At 40.7% G+C, this 22418-nt stretch overlaps 2 protein-coding genes and 1 long non-coding RNA gene across 5 annotated transcripts; 2 read left to right on the forward strand and 1 right to left on the reverse strand.

The window, feature by feature from the left end:
* Positions 1–928: 928 nt before the first annotated feature.
* AMN1 (antagonist of mitotic exit network 1 homolog) lies at positions 929–14346 on the forward strand. 3 transcript variants are annotated; one of them, XM_066183870.1, is made up of 7 exons: positions 929–1076; positions 4884–5016; positions 7309–7453; positions 7813–8030; positions 9434–9490; positions 10992–11103; positions 11683–14346. In XM_066183870.1, the coding sequence occupies exons 1-7, from the start codon at positions 1030–1032 to the stop codon at positions 11754–11756; spliced, it is 786 nt and encodes a 261-aa protein (XP_066039967.1). In that variant the 5' UTR covers positions 929–1029; the 3' UTR covers positions 11757–14346. The 3 variants fall into 3 exon arrangements, with proteins under 3 accessions (XP_066039967.1, XP_066039966.1, XP_066039968.1); XM_066183869.1 differs by lacking the exon at positions 929–1076 and adding an exon at positions 1168–1240; XM_066183871.1 differs by lacking the exon at positions 929–1076 and adding an exon at positions 1171–1189.
* On the forward strand, positions 3689–4259 carry LOC136289768 (uncharacterized). Its single transcript, XR_010720864.1, has 2 exons — positions 3689–3910; positions 3997–4259. It is a non-coding gene; the product is annotated as an uncharacterized lncRNA (long non-coding RNA).
* Positions 14347–14449: 103 nt separating the features above from the next.
* On the reverse strand, positions 14450–21092 carry ETFBKMT (electron transfer flavoprotein subunit beta lysine methyltransferase). The gene is made up of 4 exons (XM_066183868.1): positions 20849–21092; positions 19283–19729; positions 16576–16706; positions 14450–15833 (listed from the first exon to the last, which is right to left on the reverse strand). Exons 2-4 carry the CDS (start codon positions 19600–19602, stop codon positions 15469–15471), a joined length of 816 nt encoding a protein of 271 aa, XP_066039965.1. The 5' UTR covers positions 19603–19729; positions 20849–21092; the 3' UTR covers positions 14450–15468.
* Between the last annotated feature and the right edge of the window lie 1326 nt (positions 21093–22418).

A 22418-nucleotide genomic window follows, 5' to 3' on the forward strand; every position in this document is an offset into this window, starting at 1 on the left:
GATGATCCTGGAAAGGGAAGCTGGACCTCACCATCACTGATGTATGATCCTGGTGAGGGAAGCTAGATACCACCATCACTAATTTACAACCCTGGGTTGCAGAAATTCGATGTCACTAATAGGAACTGATCACAGTGGGGTATAGAAATTGGAAATAGAAACTAGGAGGAAACCACAAAAAAAAAAAAAAAAAACAAAAAAAAAAAAAAAAAAAAAACAAAAAAAAACTGCTGAGAAGTGCTTATGAAGATGCTCAGTAAATACCAGCAAAAATTAGTAGCCAGCGTGCAGTTGGAGGGGAAACCCCTTCTATACCCAGCGTGCTGCTTTGCTCACACTTTACCATTTGAATTAACGAATTAATAAATTGATTGTTCCTTGTTATATTGGCTGAGTCAAGCTCTTCTTCCTTCCAATCCTGTATCCTATTTTTACATGTAACATCTGCAAAGGGACCAACTTATTTCCTTTATTGCTTTTTAACAGTAATTTTCTAAACAGTTACAATTTAGTTAGCACGAATCATTTCCATTTATCACAAAAGAAAAAAAAAGAGACAAAATTAATTGCAGGACGAAAGAGCTGGCGGACGGCAGGCTCTTATCGCTGCAGATGGATGGCGGTGATAGGAAAGCCGGTGCTGTGGAATGCCCCCACTGGTGACAGCAAGGAGGGAAAGGGCCCTTAAAACCCCTGCGGCCCTTGCCCGAAGGCTCCCAGCCTGCCCTGTACTTCACCGTTAGGAGAACACTCTCTCCTAACTATTAAGCCCCGGAAATGGGGAGTGAGAGTCCCGTTCTTGCGGCTGCGGGGTGTTTCAGCGTTCCAGGCCGCTCCAGGCGGTGCTGCCAGAGCGCTCCGAGGCGACCCAGGGCGGCCCGGCAGCGGGACTACATCTCCCGTCATCCCTCCGGGCGCCGCCGCCATCGCGGCACCGACCGCCGGGCCGGGCCGGGCCGGGCCGGCCTCCCCGCATTCCCCGCTGCCCGCCGTGTTCCTCGGGCCGCGCCGCATTCCCCGCTCCCCGCCATGAGCTGGGACGGCGCCGGCGAGGAAGTCCGGCTCCTCCTGGACCTGTGAGTGCCGCCCCGACAGCCTCTGGCCCGCCCGCCCTGCGAGGGGGCCGGGCCGGGGGCAGGGAGGGGGACAGGGCTGGGCCGCCTGTGGCGGCGGTGGCGGAGCGGGCGCGGTGAGCGTGGGCGCTGGCAGGGCTCGGCAGCGCTCAGGAGCTGCCGGAGAGGTGACGGGGTTTGTCAGAGGTGCCCCTTGGGGAGGAGTTACAGGGCGGCTGACAGGGAGTGACAGGGGTGACGAAGTCCGGCAGGGAGTTGACAGGAGGATCCTTGGCAGATCCGGGTGCGGAGGGACGGCTGAGGATCTGCGGCTTCACCTGGCCCCGGAGAATCCAGTGAATGGTGTTTTGCTCTGAGTTTTTCTCTATGTTGACACCAAATATGGCTAGAAAACAAATTTTCTGACACGATTTGAAGTATTAGAAAGTAGGCATTCTCTATTGCATAGCTGGACACGTGTGGAGGGTTTTTCCTCTAAGCGGGTATATCGTGACGCTTTACAAGATGTTTATTCCGTAGTGCTCACACATATTCTTTAAAGCGTCCTTCCTGGCTAATACAGAAATATCACTTTCCTAGAACTAATTTGCATGCATCCACGTCTTACTGCAAGTCCTTTTGTGGTCCTAGAGAATCGTCTGAAGGGGTCTCTAGTGGTCACCAAGTGTCCCCAGCGTTGCAAAGGGTGCCTTTGCCTTGAACTTCTCGTAGTGCATGCGCTGTTGCTTCTTGTTATATAACTTCAGCACAAAAGCCACTATATTCCTCATTAGCTGTGTTTAAAATGGCAATATAATATTCGCTTTCGCATTTATTTATTAGCTTTTGCTTGTTATTGATCATAAGTATCTGGATATGGCACAATTTATAACTCCTTTTAGCTGCTTGTTAATATAACGTAATCTATCATTTTGAGTATGCACCGTATCGCTTATAAAAACCGTGGTGTGATGAATGTTTATATTGTAGGCCTTAGCAAAACATACAATGTCAAAATGCTGCTATGTAACGAAGAGGACACAAAGTAATTATGTTGTTTTCCCACATCTGCTCACTGATGTCTGCAAGCAATAACAGTGGCACAAACCAGAGCACCAGAGAAGAATTAGAGAAGAACTTATTAACTCCTCGTTGTCAGGGAAGTGTGAAACAACACGATAAAACCACAAGATAAAAAGAAAATAGGTTGACCTGATCTGCAGGTTGTCATGCAGATAAGTCAGAATGTAAAGCCAAAACAAAAAAGAGTTCCTGCAACACCAAAAGCTCCCAAGAACATTTGAATAATGTATGAAACTTAGGAATATGTACGTACCTCAGTAAAGTAACATCATATAGATAACACTGCCTTAATTTATCAGTGCATTCTTTGGCCAATAGCCAGGAGTACCCTAGGGCTGGACATTGTCCCTTTTTATCCCCTTATTAAACTTCTAAAAATATTCTAAAGCATGAACTTTATTTTTCACATCTGTTTATCCATGGGTTCCAGCTACATTTTGAATCCTGTGTGTCTACTTTTTTATTCTTTTATCTAATTTGCTAGTTAGTCTTTCAGCTCTATCTTGCAGCTAGCTCCAAGGGGAACTGAAAATTTCTATTCTCTGTGTTATTTGTCAATGTCAAATTCCTTTGTGTTCCGGAGGAAGTTAGAAACAGCACAGGAATAAAATATTTCATTTGAAAGCTAAAAGAAAAATATCTAGCTAAGAGTTCAGTTAGATTGTTATTCATACCTTAAAGCACTGAAGATAAGATTATAGTTGCCATGGTGCAGCCAATAAGTGTTTTATAGTTTCCTATAAAGTGAAAACCTTTATAATTTGAATTGTTAATTGTTTAAATTGTAGATCAGTATTAGACTATGAGAATCAGTATTGTAATATATTAACCAGCTCTTTGAAAAGAAAAGAACGTGATTAATTTTAATAACCATTCAAGCTAAATTTAATATGCCATGGTGAGAGACAGTTGGTATAGCTCACATTGATTTCCATGATTCCATGTTGGGTTTGGAGTGTTTCTGCAAATTTGAGCTGAGTAGTTGGTTTAGCTTTGGAGGCCTCTTCTGAAGCTGCACTGGTGAGACAAACCCCTGCTTTCTGCTCACCATGGTGCACAGATCCTGCTTGTGAGCAGGTTCACATTTGTGGTCTTCTGAGATAATTATAAACGGTGTGTGTATTATCTTTCATAAGATGTTTTTTTTTAAGAGGTAAACAACTATTCTTAATTTCTGCAGTCAAGCAGAGGAATGTTGTATATAGACAAGGTGTTTAATCTCAAAACAAAGAATGTGGATGGTGTAACCTGTATGTACTGAGACAGAACTTGGTACAGGCTTCTCTGTTGGTCAGTCAACCAAGTTCATCCAGCAGTCACTGAGGTTCCGCGAAGGCATGGAATTCTTGCACATCTCTGCAGGAATGAGTTAGAGGTGATCCTCGTGTGTGCTTCAGTATATAAGGGTCCCTGCAGGCAAGGCTGGGTTTAGCTGCCCAGGTTCTGCTTGAAGTGTCTCCTCCATACCGTGTCCTCTGCAGTGACCTGCTAGAGCGCTCTTCCCACACTGTGAACTAAAGTGGGGGGTTTTGGGTTTTTTTTTTTTTTTTTTTTTTTTTTTTTTTTTTTTTTTTTTTAATGTGCTCTGTAATATATGATATAAAAAGTAGTTCGTGCTTGAGAATTAAAGATTTCAGCAATTGTGAAATCACAGTCAGGGACACGGGAAGAAATCGATTTGCAACAGAAAAGAGGGTGGCATCGAGCAAAGATGGGCTGCCTCCGGAGATGGGTCTGACAACGCCCCTGTGATAAGCACCCGATACGCATCTCCGGTAAGATAATATGTGTGGTCAACGACGTGCATTCCCAAACCCGATTCCCGTAAAGAGAATCAAGTATTCATCTCTTCCGTTGTCAGACCGGCAGCAAGAAAAGAAACTGCATGAATATGCTGGAAGAGGAAGAGCAAGAGCGACGAAAGAATGAGAAAACCCATGTTCAGTCGGAAAACTAGATCAAAACGGACCCTGCAAAGGCAGAATTTGTGAACCGAGGAGGATTCGGAGGGGTAGAGTCCGAATCTAAGTTCACCCAGTGTCGACCCCTGGCTCGGCACTGTTTGGATTGAGGCTTTTCCAAAACTGATTTTGATCATGCCATAAAGTTTTCTTTAATTATTAATTTGGTTACGTCGTTTATAACATGCTCCCATGCTGGAAATCTTCTTTCCTGCCTTAAGTCTGTGCTACTCTTCAGATTATAAAGCATTACTATTTTGACCTCTTTTAAGTTTTAATTTGGTGTGAGTTTAATTTCCTGCAGTTTGGTGGCATTCTGATGCCAAAGTTTTGTTGCAAAACCAGTTGCCTGAAGGGACCTCCAGAGCTGTGCTTATATGCTAAATTTAATTTGGCATTACTGCAGGCTGCTGCTGCCCCCTGCACTCAGCTACTTGTCCTGGCAGTGTTGTTTCTGTGTCCTCAGAGTCCTAGTCAAAGGAATTTTCATTCAGATCAGACACTCAACAGCTCACATTGCAACTGCCAATTTCAGAGACAGCTTGAGGGAGGCACGGAAAAAAAACGGTTGAGGGGCTGATTTTTGCCTTCAGCTGCTTAGGGAACAGTTTCACAGAAGGATCAGCTTGACCCCGAAGGTCGACAGCTGAATCAGTAGTACCATGGAGCAGCTGAGGTCTGAGGGAAGCATAGCTGGATGCAGAAGATGACAATTCATGGCTTGATTGTTCTAGTTCTACTATGTAATGCCTCTTTTTGACTGTACTGTAACTTTCCTTTATTTCAGATGCCTTCAGTGTTTGACAAAGAACCTTTCCAGATACCCTGCAGATATTAAGTCATTGCCACCCAATATAAAGGATAAACTGATCAAATTGATGAGTAGACAAGGGCAAATAACTGATGCAAATATCAGTGAGGTAAGAATCCATTCAAAACTGTACTGTCTGTTTTGGGAGGGGAAAGCAGCCTCTCTTGCACGCCAGTTCCTAAGTGTATTGTGTTTCAAGATGCTCATGCATAATTTATTTTATATGCATATTATATAAATTATTTCAGCAGCTTGTTAGAGTTCTGTTGGTAGAATTTTATTGACATTAAGCACACAATCTCCATACCATTTATTTAAATTTTGGTTCTTTGAACTATAAGGATGGCAGAGCTAGAAATCGATAGTTCAAGTTCTCCCATGCCTTTTGCACACTCATGTGTGGCAGTGTTTCAATATGACACCAGTGAATGACATTTCTTCAGCTGTAAATTCAGGGGCACATCTGCTTTGCTGTCTGTGTACTGTTATCTTGTTCAGCCTCAAAGGGAGGCGTGAGAATTGAGGGAAGCTAAAGATTGACCTTGGTGAAACAGAGAATGAATGACTCCCTGTGCATTCCTGCTTTGACCTGTTACTCAAGAGACAAATATTATCAGTTTCCCAGAGTCAGGATGGTAGAGCCAAGACTAGACGCAGAAGCACTGCGGAAAACTTATAAACAAGACAATTTAGCTTTAGATAAAATGATTTTGTGCTTACACAAAGTAAGTCTTTGAGTAAAAATCAAATTCTTACTAATTTATCTTATTTTGGAAAAGTTGACTGGACAAAATCTGGTTTGCGCTAGCTTTTCAGTAAGGAATAATTCAAAACATCCTAAGAGATTATATAATTAAAGCCATGTGATTGTGTGTGTATGAATGCACAAAATCCATGAGGATATTTTTAGTCTGGAAATAAACTAGAGACCTTAATTTACAGACTTTTCTGCTGTCTCTTTCTAAACTCTCCTCTGTATTTGTCTTCATTCAGCAGTTGATCGGTGCCTTCTCTTGGAGCCTGTTTTCCATGTGACTCTGGGAAATTCTGCTCTGTTTTCTTTTTCATGTGTTTTTCCTTTCTCTGTTCCTGCAATTTCCTGCAATTCTGTCCTTAGTAGCCATCATTTTCCTTGGCCATATTGTACCTTAGCTTCCTTTGCTAGCAGTTTCCCTTTTTTTTTTATACATGTCCTTCATGCCTTTTCTCTGTTTTTCGGAGTTTTTAAAAAGAATTTTTCTTGAAGTTAAATTTCAGTTGAAATTCTGTTAATCTGAACTTCTGTGTAAACTTCTCTTACCTCCCTGTTCTTGTTCAAATTTGTGTTACACCACATTTGCTGTTACATGCATCTTTTTTCCCCTTACTCTGCTTTTTGCTTGGAGCAGCCATCCATGTGCATGCCAAACTCCTTATTCTAAATCCCTTTTACCATGAAGTTTTATAAAGCCATTCAACATGTGTCCACAGAATATAAGCCAGAATTTTTAAGTGTCTTTTTTTGTGTGCTGCATTCAGACAACCCTCTAGCTATCTAAAAATCTTGTATATTTGCAAACCAGCCAGTTTTCCTTGTAGTATCTTCGTTGTACCTTGTTAGAGTGAACCAGGAGGAAGAGGCCTTTAACAAGCCTGTCAGCTGTGCTGTTATCTTTGCTAGTTTATGGAAATTTGTGTTTCTGTCCCTGGGAGTTAAGGAAGGGAGTGACAAGCTGAAGGGAGTATATGGCTATTGCTACTAAAATCTGAGGCCTTCCACTGCTTTGAGTCTAACTTTCATAACTGTCCTCTTGGGAAAGATTTCACAAAAATTCCAGTCTGGGTCTTGTGGGAGTGAAGGATCCCATTTAATGAGGATTTGGTGCTGCTTCATGGTATGGTAATGAGAGTGCTTGTTTATGAGCAGAAGAGTGTGTGTGGGTGAGAAAAATACTTGGGGGGAAAATACCTTGCAAATATCACTCCTACCTGTTATGCAGGTTGAAGTTGTGATCAGTACAGTAAAACAGTAGTCACTGTTTTGTTTTGTTTTTTTTTTTTTTCACTGCAGATTTGTGCCTCCAAAGTTGCACTAGCAAGTGGCAACTTGAGCAAGAGCCATTGAGGGCATTGTCCTGGGTACACATGTAGCAAGTGAAGCACCAAGATTGTATTTCCATTGTTTAAGTGGCAGTATTAATGTGTTCCTACTCTGCGTGTCACAGAAACTGTTTGTGCTGCAGGAGCTGAACTTTTGCACAAATAGACCAGATTTGCTTTAGTTTTTAGTTCCTAGGACTGGTAACCCCACCCTCTATTGGAAACTTCTATGTGATGTCTAATATTACAAGTATTTTATATAAAAATGCACATGTTTGATGGCATAGCAGAGTTTGACTGAAATGGTGGGTTTTCATTACAGGTATTGCACCCTGCTGTGGAGTCTCTGGACCTCCGAGACTGTGATATTTCAGATAATGCATTATTGCAGCTTTATAACTGCAAGCAGCTGAAAAAAATCAACTTAAATTCTTGCAAGGAGAACAGATTTGGAATTACTTCAGAAGGTGTGTTATCTGGGCACAGATAACTGGAATCTTATTTCTGGCTTATTTTTCTTGTTAGATTGGAATAAAAAGAAAATATCTAGGGTAAATACTGCTTAAAAAAAACTCCAATGCCACCCCAGTACTAATTAAAAGTCTCTCCAGAGGTGTAAATTTCAGGCCTAGAGCACTAATTATCTTAAAAGAGAGCTATCAGGTTACTCTCCTGCTAGATTTCTGGTAAAACCGTGCTATGCTCAACATGTTTTCCACTTTCTCTTAATTAGTCCTTCCTCAAAACTTGTTCCAGAGCCTTTGGACTCAGCGTGATGATTGTGTTAAAGAATGAATAACTCTTTCAAATGTTGTTTGTTTGGCAGGAGTCACAGCACTGGCCTTGTCCTGCCCTTACCTGCGTGAAGCGTCTTTCAAAAGGTGCTGTGATATAACTGACAGTGGAGTTCTGGCTCTTGCCCTCAACTGCCAATTCCTACAAATAGTGAACTTGGGCAGCTGCTCAGGCATCATGGATGCATCTCTGCAGGCACTAGGAGAAAACTGCAAATTTCTTCACAGTGTAGACTTCTCATCTACTCAGGTAGCCACGGTGGCAATTGGCCGATTGACTTTCGTTTCTTTCTTTTTTTAAGATTGTCAGTTCAAAGTTCAAAGGGGATCGTTTTAGCTCTATTCTTGACAAGATTTAGGACCATAGTTTACTTCTAATTTATGCCTCTTAAGGAGAAGGAAAGGTATATTTTGCTTATTGATGACTGGGAAAATACACATTTTGGTATTAGAGCATGTATGGTAAACCAAAGATGAACTTTTGTTAGAATCTACCTAGGTTTTTGGGTGTTTTACTATATTTATTTAGTGCAGTCGTTTTCTGTAAGTTGTAAAGTAATCCAAAATATTCCATTTAAAGAAAGTAGGATCTTGGACAGATTATTGCCTGCTTTCAGTTAGGACAAACTGATGTGAGTAATAATCTAGGATGTCAAACAATACAAGCCCCTCTCTAGTAGAAGTAAACACTCCATAATTAAATGATACTTTAAGAGTGATTGTGCTTGTCAGAGTTATGTTACAGAGTCAACACTGAAAGAATGACATTTTAAATGTCAGAAATGGCAGGGAAGAGGATTTAACAGCAGTATTTAGCATGAGAAGGGAGAGACGAGCTGCAAAAGCAACCCTGTAACATGATTCATAATTACAGTGAGATAATGAAGTGAGGAAAAGGTTTTTGCAGTAAGCTGAGCGTTCAATTTACACTGATGGTGAGTAATTATGTTGAATGTGAGTCCAGTACTGAGCATTCACAATCAAATGTCAGTTCTGGAAATCATTTAGGAGGTTCTTATTTTAGATGCTATTCTTTTTTTGATTTTTACAGAAGTACGGTATCAAAAGAATCTTAATATTTTATTTGGTCATTTTTATTTATTGCCATTTGACTCTTATTTCTCCAGACTTACTTCATTGCTTTTTTATTTCCTTGCCTCTCTTCTTTTATTGAAAATAGCTGTTTCCTTGTGTGTATTTTAAATGACGCAAAAGCTTCTTGAGTAACTACATGTTTACACTTTTTTTTTTAAACTTCTCTGCTATGATTATTTTTTTCCCCAACCCAAATTGGTCTAGGTACAGCAGAAATGCATTTTAAACTTATAAATTAAAAGTGCTATGCTCTTACCATATTAGTGTACCCACTGTTAAATGAGACAAGGAAGCTGCAGAAATAACAATTCAGTTGGAAACATCCTTGCAGAAAGCCAGGCTGGATCACACAGCAGGAAAATGAAACAGTATTTAATAGAATGAAAAAAACCACCCCACCTTGGATAATTTTCTCTACAAGTTTAGTTGGGAAGAAAATACTGTAGTGTAACTGTATTCATTGACTGCAGGGAGTGAATAAATTAATAGGATTTTTGCATCCAAATAGCTGTGTTTGAAAAAACTGAGCTTTAATCCATTGTGTTTTTTTTCCTCCAGGTAACTGATGATGGTGTTGTAGCACTAGTGAGTGGAACATGTTCAAAGAATTTAAAGGTAACTGACTTAACCTAATAAGAAAGGGATGAACAAAAGAAAATACCTGCATTTTTAAATTATAATTACTACTACCAGCAGCATTACTTCTGGGGGAGGGTTTTTACTGACTGACTTTCATTTCTGTTCTCTTTCAAGATCCTTGGAGTTTATAAATTGGAAAGACTTTCCAATAGACTTTTTTTTTTTACTTTTACCCCATGATCTCCAAAATATATTTTACCAAATCCCAATTTCACTAGATTTGATGATCTTTTTTTCTGCATTTCTTCTTATATGTTATACTTATTGATAGGTAAGGCTGAAACATTAATTTTGAAGAATTAAAGATTTTAGTTAAACCAGATATTGCTGAAGTAAGACAGATAGACTTCCCTTTTGATAAGCAGAAGCGGGATTTAAGGAACTGATAAATCATGAGGCCTGTCAACTTATGTTTGTGTATTCTGACTAATCAATAGGCTTCAAGAAGGACAATGAATTCATAAATCAAATACTCCTGGGAAAACAGGATTCAGTTGTCACACAACACTAAAAGGTTAAAAAATCAAAGCAAAGAAGACTCACTTACTTCATCATTTTGAGACCCTGCCCCATAAAAAAGACCACCGAGCCATTTCAAAGAACAAACCACGCATGCTTAATAGCTTTTGGCTAATTACCATACGAAGCGGGGCATGGGATGTACTAAAGTCATGAATATACATTTGTGTTTTGGGTATTCAATACTTCTGTACATAAAAAGACCCTGTGATCTTCTGTAGGGGCGCGTGTGTTTGGGAGCTATCCCGCACGCTGCCCGGCGTCGTAATTAAACATACACTTTCTAACTTTAAACTGTTAGAGAGTCTTTTGTCCGTCATAGTTGGATATTGGCATTAGGGCGATATTCATATTTTTTTTAATAATTCAAGGCAATTTAGAGAAGGGGAAAGAAGTTGGTAATAATCTATTTCTTTATTCTGCTTTTCCTGTTTTCCTCGCATGTACAAGAGGCAGTAGTTGTACAGCTGCAGAGAAATGGAAAAAGAGCAGGGTTTAGTCTAATCTTGAAGAAGTTCTTTGATTTCTTTTAGTAACCATATAGATAAATATAAATACAACAAAATTCAGCAGAGGCTATTTTGGGAAATTTTGGGTAACACCAGAATTTAGTTTGGGTTCTGTTCTCCTAGATAATCAATTGGTAGGAGAATGTCATAGGCAAAGTGATGGGACTCAAACACCATGGAATCTCACTGAAGAGTTTTCTCAGATGTCTTGAATGGTATGTGTGTGTTGGGAAAACTCAGCTTTATGTTTTTAGTTTAGATTCTTTACAGAAGAGCTGTCTTATTTTCCCTTGGTGTATTTTCCTGCTCTGAACAGGACCACATATGAGGTCGATGCACGGAGCATAGTTCCTTCTGGTTGGGGCTCTCTGAAACTGGTTGGGCAAAGGAAAGCTTTGCCTCTGAAACTCTGGGTGTTCTGGCAGCCTGTTCATTCCTTTTCCTCACAGGAGATCCACATGGAGCGCTGTGTGAATCTGACAGACGTCGCTGTGGAAGCCGTCCTTACTTGCTGTCCCAAGATACACATTTTTCTGTTCCATGGATGCCCACTGATAACAGGTAGGTCTAATCACAAGCAGATAATTACTTCATACCTTCTTGCTTTCTGAAAAACACACTGTACTCCATAAATAATCCCAAACAAATAATAACTTACTGGATAAAGTAATCATTATACACTGAGATTTTCAAAGCAAGGTGAGACTTTTGCTTTGAAATGTGGCAGCCTTCAAAAAGAGGGGATTTTTTGTTGTTTTGGAAACTGGATTTTTTTCTTCCTTTTTTTTAACCGCCTCAGCATGCTGATGGAGACCCAAAGACTTGAGAAAAATATTAGCATCCTAAACCTCTACTCTATTCCAAAACTGTGGAACAGCGTCCATTCAAGAAACAGTGGAATGGAGTCAGACAGCCTATGGGTGTTTTAACTTGCTTTGGTTGGTGATGCTTTACGGTTAAGTGATTGGAGAAAGAACCAAGAGGGTTTGGATTACTACTGATGTATCTAAAGTGTGATATTGTGATAGGAAAAGAAGCATAAATGCAGATACAGAATTCCTTTACTGTGTTGTGTACCTATTCCAAACACCACCTCTATATTCTGAATGAGTAACAAGAAATTCCTTTGTTCTTTTTCAGATCGTTCCCGAGATGCTTTAGAGCAACTCATCATAACAAAAAAAATCAAGCAACTAACATGGACTGTTTACTGATTATTTATCCTGTACATGTGAGTGTCAAGTTTACAGGTGGGAGAGCTCCTTCAGCAAACAAGCACCTTGGAGAACTAGCTGGTGACTTTTGTGCCACCAGGTTGCATCCCTCCTGCTTCCCACTGGAGGTCTCTGTTGCCATTGCAGTCCTTGCCTGTGAGCCTGGGCTTCCCCATTGTCTCTCCTTGGAGCCCTCTCTGTCTTTGCGTTGATGAGACTTCATTAAGAGGAAAGTTAAACTATAATTAATAGTTAAGCTCAGGCTACCGGAACTGCTGGATTTGGCTGCTACTTAGTATCCTCTAGCAATTTAGCTACATTTACAAATCCAGTTTGGGTAAGTCTGTGTAAGTAAGTTTGTACTCTGGGGTGGTACTTAAAATTAAAAGTACTGAGCCCAAATGTAACACTGACTCACAGAAGTGTCTGTAAAGTTGGGAGTTTAGTCTAACAGATATCAATAGACAGAATTGGTGAACGGAGGTGGCATTAACAGCAATACAAATGTACTTTCAGAAGTAACAAATAATCTCCTTTCACCATCTACTTCTGCTAGGTCTGGAATTTAAAAAAATGTAAAAAACCCTTTCTTCTGATGTTACTGATGCTGCAGGTTTCTGATCTTACTTACCATCAAATACTTGCTGGATTTTTACACATCTAAACGTACAGCCTGTGAATGTGTAAACATAAACTTGCTTTGGAATTGTTATGGTGACTTCACGAATTTCAGAGTAGTAGCTGTGACCAAGAAAAGGATTTTATATATGGGCAAATATTTCATTTGCTCTGGCTTCAGCCTGTGTTTCTACATGAAAATCCTCTTAGGGAACAAAACACTGGTACTCATAACCATATCTGTTAGTGAAACAGGACCACATGTAGTGTCTGAGCACTTAAATTGCAGGATGGTAGAGTATGTGTTCTGGTGTATACAGTTCATTATATATCCATTATATATTCCCAAAAGTTGAAAGTATCAATAAATTTATTGTTCAGTTTTAGTCATATTAAAAACAATTTTTGAATTGTAGAATGAATTTATTACATGATGGAGCAGTGCTCTCATCACAATTATGTCATGTTCCTTGGCTTTCTTCAACCAGCATAACCTCTAGTGAGAATTCTTTGATTTATGCATTAAGCTCCTTAATGCCAGCCATTTTAGCTTTATAAGGGCTTGGAGCACACTGGATTCATCCTCTGGATCTGGAAGTAGAAGGGTTTAGCTATGGTGGTCTAACATGGATTTGATGACATCTGAACATCTAAAGAGTTTAGGCAACCATAAGGAATATGTTTACTTCACCGTTTAACTCTTGTCATAGCCACACCTAAGTGTTGCAGAAATAAACCAGTTTTCTATTAATCTATTTAAAGTTCAAGTCTAATTGCATGGAAGGTATTTTTTGTTGCCAATATTAAAGGATATTATGATGTCTGACAATAATCTTTATTTTTCTTTGATTATATGGTTTGTGAAAGTGCAAATCTATTTAGAAAAATTGTTCAGGTGTAGGTAAAAGTGTATTTTTCCAAGAGCAGCACCTACATCCCTTACTCTTGTTGCATGGCTCAGCCCAGTGATGAAACGTGTTCCTATGATCCCTGTTGGTGTAACTGCACCAGTACAAACCACTGGTGCAAGAAGTTGGTTTTGCTACAGTAGCCACAAGCATCTGACAGCTGTCACTGCAGCAAATCCTTGCACCAAATAGAGGTCTAATAGCCTAATCTACATGGGTTGGTTTTTTTTTTTGTTTTTTGGGGAGTTTTTTTGTGGTTTTTTTTGTTTTGTTTTGTTTTGTTTTGTTTTTGTTTTTGCTAAAGGGTAGTTTATTGTTATGCCCTGTGGAATCTCTGGGATCAATCAGGGCCCATCATTCCTTTGAACTCTTGGACAATAAATGTGTTGCACTATTTTTGATATTGAATCGTGTAGCTGTTTAGGCAGCTCTGCGAAACAATGCTACTGCTAACATCAGTGGAAAAGTTGTCCTTTTTCTCCCTGCTGATATAACCTTGGATTTGTCATGTTGAAGGCAAATGCAGCTTATACTACTGTGTCCTTAAGTGTGCCTGTAGATTTACCATTTCCCCTACAGCCTCTTCTCAATGTGTAAGTTAGTGGTACATCCTCACCTGGTGCTTAAAAAGCTGTTCAACACTGCAACAAGGTAAGACTGTATTTTTAGGTTTGAAAGTTTAATGTAAATTAGTTTTAATCCTTCACCATTAGAGTTTGAGTTTGCCCTTGCTTGTTGAGTATTTGCATAACTCTAGTGGAAGGTTTTTTGGTTCACAGTAATTTTCAACAATTGTTTACAGGCACTGGGTGAAGTGGGAGAAGAACCTCATGGATGTGCTTGCCACTTCGTATTCTCTATTGTTTGGACATTGTTATTGTTGTGAGCCTTGCAGAATATTCACATATTATTCTGAAGATTAAAGTTTAGAAGTTGGCTGTTTGGATAGTTCTGAAAACTTGTTGGATTATAGAACCATGTACATTTAACTGTGTTCCTAAACCTCCTACTTCATTAACACCATGGTTTTCTGATTGAGTACCACAGACTTTTTCACTTTTGAAAGCTTCCACCACAGCCCCTGGCAGTGGGAGAGCTGTAGGTGCACTGTGTTCTATGGTGCAGTTATTAGCTCCCCATCACTGCCTGTTCAATAATTTACTGCTGAAGTTGACACTTCCTGTAAGATTGCTCTGAAAACATGAGTTTCTTCTTCAAGTGGCTACAGTTACAGCATCTTACCTGAGGATCAGGGGCTTTTTTAACCATGTTTGGCAGATGAAACTGAGAATGATTTTGGAGTTTGTCCAGCATCTCCTCAAGAGAAGAGCAAAATAATTATATCAGACTTTTATTCCATGTTTTTATTTAGTTACGCTCTGTTTGTCACAGAAGTAAAGACTTCATCTCTCAGCAGCTTCCCAAAGTGAGATTGCCTGGTTCACCCTTGCAAAGGGTAATGTAGGGAATGTGGATCATTTGACCTTACTCTCAGGGGGATGAGGTTACCCCATAGCTCGTACTATTCATTCACTTTCCATTTATTAAAGTTTTTACACCGGCTGGCAGTCAAGAAGCAGAGTTTAGATTTGGGTGCAACTCCTACATAATCACTCCAGCAGTTTCAAGGAAGAGGAAATTTTTATTCTAGGGGGAGATTCAAATTAGTTACTTTGACATTCAGAAGAGATACTCAGAAAAAGAGCAAGGCACTTCAAGTTGAGTATATTATGAGCTAATAATCTAGTGGAGAATTTTATGGAGGACAGCAATAATTTTCTATATTTAGAAATTTTCTATAAATAAGTTGCAAAAGCCTGTGGAAGGAGTGCAGTGGTCCTTCAGTCACAGCCCTCTTCCCACAGCAATATGCTGGACATCCACAACATTTCATAGTAATGTCAGCTAGACACAAATATACATGGGAAACATCAAGCATGCAAACTCCTACATGTAAGTTGTCTGTAGGTCTGCACTTTAGTGCAGGCCCCTTTGAACACAGTTTGCATGTAGCTTTTACCTCAAACTGAGCAAAGGCCTCAGTGAGTATGATTGCAATCAGTCCAGTGAAGGTACAGTAAGCTGCTTTACTTTATCAGATAATGTTCCCTGTTTAATTCCCATTTTCATTTTATATACCTGCAAAAAGCCAGCTAAGTGAGACAAAATCCCATAGAAAGGCAGCTTCAAGAGTTATCTAAACTGTTTGAGGGCTGATAACTCCAGACAGTACTTGATGTTAGCCCATAGTTTTCTTGTCTCGTGTTCTCAGGCAGTGAATATTCGATAACTTTGTGCAGTTGACTGTGAATGCTGTGGCTTAAAAACTGATGCCTGCCAGGGTCACCAATCAGCACTTCAGTCTGGTGAGTCCTGATGCACTTCTGCAGCCAGTGATGTAGACCATCAGCAAGTTGTTCATCATAAAACATATCTCCTAGAACTATGAGGTCCCAGTTGCCAACCTCTGAATTGATGATGTTCTTAATGGTGATGGGGAAGGGATTCAGGTGGTTCAGTTCACAGTTCAAGATCATTGCCATTCCTGCAACTGAAGAAAAGGCATAGGAAAATTAAAGTTATGTTTTAGGAGTCTGCCATTCAGCCTCCTTACATATTTCTGTGACACATCTTTCAATTTCATCTCTCAAATGTTGTTCATCCATCTAGGGGGCTTCCACAGTTTTTATGATGAATCAAAATCTAGCATGAAGTGATGAAATTTTATCCTCATTACACCATGACACAGGGAAGAAGTATTTCTAGAATGGATACCAATGGAAACCAATCATGGAATTGAAGTAGAATATAATAACTGCCTTAATCTATGGATATACTTCCTAACTAATGAGTAATTAAATTATGAATAAGCTGTATTCATAAGTCAATTATGGAAAGACAAAGTCTAGAGGAAAAAGGCAAAATCTAGGCCCTGATGTACATGAAAGCACAGGAAAATGCCGTTGTCCTACAGAGAAGCCAACTTGCTGCTTGTGCTTGCAGTTTTCATCCAAACCAGCTGTGATGGTGTATGGGCAACACTGTCAAGAACTGTCAAGGTTCTTGACAGAACCTTTCCTGATTGTTCTAAGGAGCTGTGGAGATATACCTGGGCCAAGAAAGGCTGGTACAACCTAGCTTCCAATACTGGCAAAACCCAGTCCTCTTTTTAGCATTCTTAGGATTCTGTTTGGTACTTGAATTTCTCCCAAGTGGAGTAAAGAATAGTCTGTGTTAAAGGTGCTTTAAAAAATAGTAAGTATCAACACAGAGATGAAAAAAAGAAGCCTTACTAGGGTCAATGTCATTGGCAAGGACTTGGGATGCACCACTCATCACAGCAGCGATTGCTGTTGCTCCACATCCGCTTCCAAGATCCAGAACTGATCTCCCTTTAACCACATGTGGATTATCTAAAATATACCTGAAAAAGAAAAGCTGTTAAAGCAGTGAACAAGAGCATGCAAATTTCTCAGGTTTACAATACACTGCATAAGAGTTTCTTGCCAAACATGTAATGAAATGTGGTACCTTATAACACTATTCCACCTGTGCAGCTGTGAAGACAAAACTCCTTATTTGTCTTGGACGATATAAAAATCAGGAAGCATCATTTTTCTTCCTTACTCCTCCCCCAGCCACAAACAAAAAGAAATTCAGCCAAGTAAGCAACATTTTATATCAATCAGTTCCTTCTCTGACAAGTGAGCTTATCTGTTAAGTACAAACCAACTGGTAAGTAGACACTTCTAGGTAACTAGAATTAATCAAAATGCACGAGAAATAATAAAGTGAGCATTTGTAGAAGATAAAAGCAGTCTGGCTGAACAAACATTATGTAGTCACAGTGAATATGGTGCCCACCCATCAGTCTGAAACACTACCTATGCAACTGCTTGGAAGAAGAGGAATTTCTCCTCTTACTTATCCTGAGCCACGCAGATAGAGATGCAAATACTCTGAGACTGCTTAGTATTGTTCCTGAGTAGCAGTGAGAAAAAGAATCGAGCTGTGGTGAGCAGAAAGGGTATCTTCATCTAATTGCTGACACCTGCCAAGAGAAATCCTGAGAAACCTTTGTGCTGGAAGTGGGGAACTGACAGAAGGGAAGTAGCAGTTACTGTTAGATACTATGAATCATTTTATAACCATTGCAGAGGATCCAGAACTTTAATGACTGCCTTGAAATTCAAGTGGCTGCAAAGGGAAAGTCCTAAGTGTCAGGGAGAAGAGCCCTGGGTGAAATGAATTACTGCAAACTGCCATAATTTTACTACCAATTTCCATAACTTCTTCTGAAGTAGAAACAAGAAAGGATTCTACATTTGTGTTATCTTCTGACAGGGAGAGTGATGGCTGACTCTTCACAGAGGGCTACAGGTAAGCACAGCTTTTGCAGGGGGATTCCAGTGCAGATAACTGTAACAGGACTGGTGTACATTGGGAATGGATGGATGGAAATGTCTGGGCCTGGAAGCACCAGCAGGAATGGCACCAAGAGGCCAAGTAAGCTTGTCAAGTGCAGGACATTTGTGTTGAGGCTCAGCAGCTCAGATGTTTAACAGCATTCCCCTAAGGCCATCACTCCCCTAAGGGCAGCTCCTAGTTTACCAGGACCAAGGACAGGTGTAGGATCTCCACAGAAGTGCTGTGTTTCTCCTTTCTAGGGGCTCTGCTTGGATTTTGCCATGACTTTCAATTAGTAATTTGTGTAGGGCACGATGTGGCCCTAATGCTGCAAATGCCTTGTTTCCAGCTGAGTGGTTACTGCTGCTGATTGTGGTGGCTCAGCACAGCTGGATACATGCTGTATCCCCTGGCACAGTGCACACAGTGTCTCTGCCCTCCTGGGTTAATGAGGAATCTTGGATTACACCAAGAGTAGCAACTTGAAATAGGAGACTCCTGATGCTGTGGAAACGCCAACTGTGAAAGGAGGACAGTTATGGAGGCAACCATATGTTTTTGTGCTCCCTTTCTACTCTTCCAAATTATGCAACTGATTTCTGACATTTCCTAATACATCTAGCCAGTGCATAAACAGTTAGACAATAAGTAATGAAATGCCAGATAATTATTACTGCTACCCAAATATCTGAGCAAACAAATCATATGATAACAAAATGAAGAGATTAATCTATTTAATATACCCCATATTTAGAAGCACTCTAGTTCATCTACATGGCAGGCTAATCAACTCATAATTTAACAGTAAGACTCATCTTTTACCTGGTCAAAACTGCCTTCTTATTTATGCTTTCTTGCAGAAAAACAGTAACGCCTCAATTCAGATTCTTCCCTTTCATCTATGTGGGGACCCTCTGACAGCTTGTTCTCTGCTGTAAAAATTAAGAATTTTTTTTCTGCTGTTTAAGTGAGAGATTTGATTTTACAAAATAAAAGAACTCTAGTTCTTGGGAATCAGGAACATTAAAGACATTTTGACAGTCAGCGGCCAAAATCAAAATGTGGCTTCTGATGTGACTAAAAGCCACAATAAGTCTCAACAATAAGGCTGCTGAAATCCTAGATGAGGAGAGTTATTCAGGCTAACCAGCACTCCCAAGTGCATCAGCATTAAACTACTTTTCTCAACAGACCAGAGGCATATCCACACTCCTGTCTGTCTCCAACAAAAAACCCACACACCTTATGACAACATAGCAATCCTCTTGTTTGGAGTGATAGAATTAAACACCTCACTAGGTTTTGATGGCAACTGCACAGCCCTTCCTTAGATCCAAATTCAACCCTGTTGTCAGCACATGCATGGACACTGAATATAACAAATTTCTACTTAAAAGATGCAAGTTATTTTACACAGCAGATGCTGGAACTCGCTGCCAGCCAGCAGAGATTGGGACACTCCAGTATTAGCAGAGAGGAGGATGGATCATGCACCCCTAATAGGCAAACACACATCACTAGGAATTGCTACAGAGCCAGGTCTGACGTTCTGGCACACTGGACTGATCAGCTGTGGTGAATTGTGCTGCATACCTGGAGAGGGCCTGGCCTCCTGGCCAGTAAATTGCCCAGAAGGGGTCCCCATAAGGCCACAGGTCCGGTTTTTCTCTCCAGAACCTGCAGCGAGGGGTGAGGAGGCGCAGCCGGATCTCTGGTGTGAGGTGCCCGCTGTTGGTGACCTCAGTGTTCTCCTCCAAAAACGCTCTCACCTCGGGGTCCAGAGACTTGCCTCTGCTCCAGTGGCAGCAGCGCTTCCAGCACAGAGAGGGGCCTCCCCTCCTGCTTCTCCATACCTTGGCAAGGGCGTTCTGCCTGCCCAAGAGGAAGAGCCACTTGCAGCCATGGAAGGCCATGCTTCCCCAAGGACACCAGCCTTCCCCAGGAGAGCTCGGAGCACAGCTTATCTGAAGCAAGTGATGAGGCACAAAGCTTGAAACAAACTCACAGGATGTTGTTTTTCATAGTGATGGATGACAATTCCTGAAAGAAGACAAATGGTACATAAGTGATGTTTCTTCAGTGATTTCAAGGCTTTGCACCACCAGACTTTAAGAAGAGGAGGTCCCTGTGCTCTTGTGCCTTGCCCCTGCCCAGTGTTAAGTCTGAAAGAAGTGGGATTTGAGGAAGAAGCTATCAAGAGACCCATTCAGAAGAGTACTCTAAACTTATCCACTAAGAAACACCCAGTTAGTGGGACAGCTGATCAAGCTAAAAATTAAATATGCAATCTTTTAACATCTCTCTCCCTCTGCCCTTATACACATAGCAATCTACTCCCATTTAGGGTTCTTCCACTGAATCTTCAGATTTTGCAGGAAAACTGGCATTGCAGGGCCTGTGGACATAGCAATGGTTATCAGTATGTTATTTGAAGAGACACCATTAATTGCAAGTTTTATAATGGTGATGAATCTTTATACAAAAGCATTTTTAAAGGCAAGCAATTAAAGGATTTCCTCTCTCTCCCTAAGATTTATCAATCTACCAGCTCAAAAATTGACAAAGATAGAAAAAAAAACCTCAAACTGATCCTAACCAGAGTAGTCCCAATTCATCACATTTCAGTCTGTATTTTAAAGGATTGGTTTAGTCTTATGGTGCAATAGTCTCATGTGGATGTTGTCAGCTGTAGAAGAAAACAGACCTTCATCCCTAGACCTTCATCCTGAGACACTATATAAACATGCTCCATGCTGTCTGAAGAGAGAAACTGAATCCAACACATTTAAATCAAGTTTTTGAAAGGTGATACATTCAGACTGGATGGGCTTGTCACACCACTCAAGGTGTTCAGTACACTTCACACAAGCAGTGAAGGAGAATGAAAGATTAAGAGTTTAGATTCATTTAAGAATCAAGAGAATGGAGGGTGGAGAGTCACAGCACTGCATTGAGAGGCAAAGGAAGAGCCTCTCAGTACTTTATCACCAAACTTTCCTCACCCACCATCTCTTGCAGACCCTGGGCCTTTCCTATGCTGATCCTGCAAATACACTCAGGAAGAAGTGGCCTGAAGGGAGAGGAAATGTTTTCCAGCCTTCCTGCTTAGATCTCCTTCACCCACACTTTAGTATTTTCGTATCCTTTTTCCTTTCTCACCTGGCTTTCTAATTTCTTTTCAATAACTCAGACTTCCTTGCTTCAGGGCACAGCTTTTGAACTTCCCCTGAAACTGATGACCAGAGATGCATTTCAGGCCTGTGCTTCCACAGCTGCAAGACTGCAAGTACAAACAAACCAGAAACTGAACTCATTGTTTTGCAATTGCTTTCTCTCTTCTTCAGTGGTTTTCACAAACCAGCAGAATGATGCATGAAGAAAAACAACTTTCATCCCAGCCCCTACAATTTTTCACAACAGAAGAATCATGGACAACTTCACCATCTAATAGCTGTGCAGGTTGTCCTTAAAACTAGACAGAGGGACAACAGGAAGAATATGCCAGTGAAACAGTCTTAACACTTTTTTTTTTGATTTGTCTGTTTTTCTTGATTTGTCTGTTTAGCAGTATTTTTGTTGTGTGCAGGCTTCTGTTGGCTTTAGTTCCATCACTTATTAAAATGTTAAGCTGTGAATTTCACACTTCGCTATTTAGGCTGGTACTCCCACTAAATCTTTGTTGAAATCATTGGCTAAAGGCTTTATGTGCCTATTACAAATAAATACACATGATCAAATATTTTGCATTTTTCCACACTGGAGAATGCCATTCAGCAGAGTCCATGTAATTAATGAATGCAATTAGCAAATGCCTTCCTTCTTGAAGGCAGAGCTCTATAATCCTCATCTGCCTAAGGGAAGCATGATGTTAACTGCAATCAATTGGAGAAATAAATCTTGTCAGCAAATGCTGTATGCTGGCTTTTCTCCATGAATTGCTGCAAATTAGCAGGGCTGAGATTCTCTTTATTTTGCATGGCCCGTCACGATTGTTACTCTCCAGAAATTAATCGTTGGTACAGAAACACCTGCCAAGAGCTCAGCGCTCAAAATGCCAAACTGTGCTCAAGTGCTTAGTGAGGGAAGGCACCAGGATGGACATCTCTGTATTTGACACTCCTGGCCCGCCCATTTTCCTGGGAATAAAATCAGGATGGATAGCCAGATGGATATCCCTGCGTTTGACACTCCTGGCCTGTCCATCTTACAGGGAATAAAAATCAGGATGGATAGCCAGATGGATTTCCCTGCATTTGACACCCCTGGCCCATCCATCTTCCAGGGAATAAAATCAGGATGGATAGCAGGATGGCTATCCCTGTGTTTGACGCTCCTGGCCCATCCATTTACAGGGAATAAAATCAGGGTGGATCTCCCAGCATGTGACACTATTGACCTGCCCGTCTTACTATGAATCAGTGAGCGAATAGAAAGACCAAACCCAGCAAAACACATAAGAAAAACCTCACCTCCCCTTATAAAAAAAAAAACAAACAAAAAAAAAAAAAAAAAAAAACAAACAAACAAAAAAAACCACCTGAACCCCCAAACCAAATCCCAATTTCTATGCAATTTAATTTTATTTATTTTTTTTTTTTAATTTTAATTAGGCATCAAGAGCCGTCCAAAGGCAATCCACCCCGCCCCACCTGCCCCTCGGGGGATGCCAGCCCGACCCACGCCCGCCCCTGCCAGGGGGGCAAACGCCGCCCGCGCCGCGGGCCGGGGC

This window comes from Chamaea fasciata, unplaced genomic scaffold (genome assembly GCF_029207755.1).
Source record: "Chamaea fasciata isolate MVZ Bird 193981 ecotype frontalis unplaced genomic scaffold, bChaFas1.0.hap1 SCAF_5, whole genome shotgun sequence".
Taxonomy (NCBI): domain Eukaryota; kingdom Metazoa; phylum Chordata; class Aves; order Passeriformes; family Sylviidae; genus Chamaea; species Chamaea fasciata.

Bases quoted from the DNA above. Each gene is read 5' to 3' on its own strand.
- AMN1 (XM_066183870.1), top strand. From the start codon at position 1,030: ATGAGCTGGGACGGCGCCGGCGAGGAAGTCCGGCTCCTCCTGGACCT. The intron at 5,017-7,308 runs GTAAGAATCCAT...TTTTCATTACAG, and splicing joins CTGATGCAAATATCAGTGAG to GTATTGCACCCTGCTGTGGA. The intron at 8,031-9,433 runs GTAGCCACGGTG...TTTTTCCTCCAG, and splicing joins TAGACTTCTCATCTACTCAG to GTAACTGATGATGGTGTTGT.
- ETFBKMT (XM_066183868.1), bottom strand. From the start codon at position 19,602: ATGGCCTTCCATGGCTGCAAGTGGCTCTTCCTCTTGGGCAGGCAGAAC. The intron at 16,707-19,282 runs GTATGCAGCACA...TTTCTTTTTCAG, and splicing joins GGAGGCCAGGCCCTCTCCAG to GTATATTTTAGATAATCCAC. The intron at 15,834-16,575 runs GTAAGGCTTCTT...CCTTTTCTTCAG, and splicing joins TGCCAATGACATTGACCCTA to TTGCAGGAATGGCAATGATC.